The sequence below is a fragment of the Etheostoma cragini genome, chromosome 13 (genome assembly GCF_013103735.1).
Source record: "Etheostoma cragini isolate CJK2018 chromosome 13, CSU_Ecrag_1.0, whole genome shotgun sequence".
Lineage (NCBI taxonomy): Eukaryota > Metazoa > Chordata > Actinopteri > Perciformes > Percidae > Etheostoma > Etheostoma cragini.
Genome location: NC_048419.1, coordinates 25,164,856 through 25,167,010, shown reverse-complemented (window position 1 = coordinate 25,167,010; position 2,155 = coordinate 25,164,856). Strand labels below are relative to the sequence as shown.

At 39.2% G+C, this 2,155-nt stretch overlaps 1 protein-coding gene across 1 annotated transcript in view; it reads left to right on the top strand.

The window, feature by feature from the left end:
- Positions 1–2,155, top strand: part of wwc1 (WW and C2 domain containing 1) — a 54,773-nt gene that overhangs the window by 11,079 nt on the left and 41,539 nt on the right. Inside the window, exon 4 of the mRNA XM_034889998.1 lies at positions 856–932. Coding sequence (XP_034745889.1) covers positions 856–932 — 77 coding nt within the window. The remainder of the gene's footprint in view (positions 1–855; positions 933–2,155) is intronic.

Sequence of the window (2,155 nt, the reverse complement as noted above, 5' to 3'; positions counted from 1 at the left end):
GGGGGGGGGGGGGGGAGCCACATGTTTTTGCACTGGCTTTTAACATTTGGAAAAAAATTCAGTTTCAGATGTGTTTTTCCGATTGTTTATTATGCTTTTATTTTATGTTGTTATCTATATTTGTACAGCACGTTGGGCCAGTACCGACTGTTTGTAAATGTGCTATGGAAATCAACTTTGACCTTGACCTTGACCTTGACAGACACGGTGGAGCTTGTTTTACGTTTTAGGAAATTGTTTGGAAGCAGGGCTGCACGATTTGAGGAAAACATATTGATTATTAGAGCCCGACCAATAAAGGATTTTCAAGGCCGATACCAATATATCGGGAAATGCCGAATATATGCCGATAATATCTGCCCGTCGATATATTGGTTGGGCTATATTAATTATTTACATGATTAAAGAAAACGTGAATATTTTTTTTTATTTTTTGGCTAAAATGGAAAAGATTCAGGGTTTGTTTACTTGTGTACTTGAGTGAAGTAGTTTGTGTTTTCCTTTGTTTTTGGTAGAATCCATTCTTCTTCTTGAAGGACCGAATAATCACCACCACCGTTTTACAGCTCTGCTTTTCCTTCTTTCAATTTACCAGATATCGGCCCATTTTCCCACAGGGACTATAGTCAATGGTTCTCTCTCTCTCTCTCTCTCTCTCTCTCTCTCTCTCTCTCTCTCTCTCTCTCTCTCTCTCTCTCTCTCTCTCTCTCTTACTCAGAGGTTTCTTCTGTTGTTTGTTTGCTGGTGAAATACAAAAAAAATAACACAGCTGTGAAATAACCCGATGAGAAAAAGATGTCACAGGCGATTCTTTAACACCTCTCTTTTCTCTCCTCCATCTTTCCTTTGCTGCAGTGAATTCCAGATCGTCCTCATCCAGCAAGTACGACCCGGACATCCTAAAAGCAGAAATAGCCACAGCCAAAAGTCGGGTAAGAGCCTCTTCTCCCTGTTTCAGCCTCGTCTGGCGGATACCTGATCCAGTCCAGGGTCTCCGGGGGATGTTAAAAAGTCTAAATTCAAAAATCTAGGCCTTAAAAGTTCTTCAATTTGCTTTATAATTCTCTGTATTACGACTACAAATGAGACCAGCATGCACCTTGTTTTGCCGCAAATCAGTTTTCGTGTGATTGGTCTCTTTTGGATTGCACCACGCAGACTTAACATTTTATTTGTTGACATTTCCTTCATATGGTCTTGAAAAAGTCTTTTTGACATTGTGAAACTTGCAGAAACCACATGTGTGTGTGTGTGTGTGTATGTAAGCACACCTTTGCCATCTCATTTTTAAATTTGCTATACACTCATGTTTGGGGTTCCACTCTATGTAGAGATAGATAACACACCACAACTAATTATAACTACAAAGGATAACAAGTGAGATTTTACGGTGTTGTTATTGTTAACAAATCAATAACTAAGTGTATCAAAGATGTCTTCTTCCTCTGTGCTGAAGATTTCCCATTGTTGTCCCAAAACACTGCTACTCTGGGATCCTTAACACACACACACACACACACACACACACACACACACACACACACACACACACACACAAACACACATTGTAGATTCTTTTGACTGAATCCTACACACGCCGTCCAGCTGCCACAAATACTCACCAGAACACCACATGTAGATTAATCCACCGCTAAAAGAAGAACACCACAAATGGGCTGTTTCACGACCTCGTGGAAAATGGCTGCATTGCTTATTTTGGTCTGAATTGGCCCTAATGGACCAATGGGCTCGAGGCTACGAGCCACAGACAGGCTACGGACATCAGACAGCACGGAGAGACAGACTACATTGTTGGTTTTGAGCTTTTCATGGGATTCGTTTGCAATAACAAATATATAGAACTAGTCCTGCAGCTATCACCAAATGATTGTCTAATTGTCAACTATTTTACATAATTGCATTTTCTTTCTTTAACCCGAATTAATTGCCAATATTAGCAAAGCTCTTAAAGGTACGACTGGTTATTGTTGATTTTGTTTAGATATACCAAATTGGACTCACAGGAATGATTATTGGTCGGACTATATTTGTATTAATACTTTAATTGTAAGTTGTTGGCACTTTATCCTAAACACATTCATAGCAAAAGTAATGATAAGGTGGGATAAAGTTAGAAAAAATGTAATATGTTAGT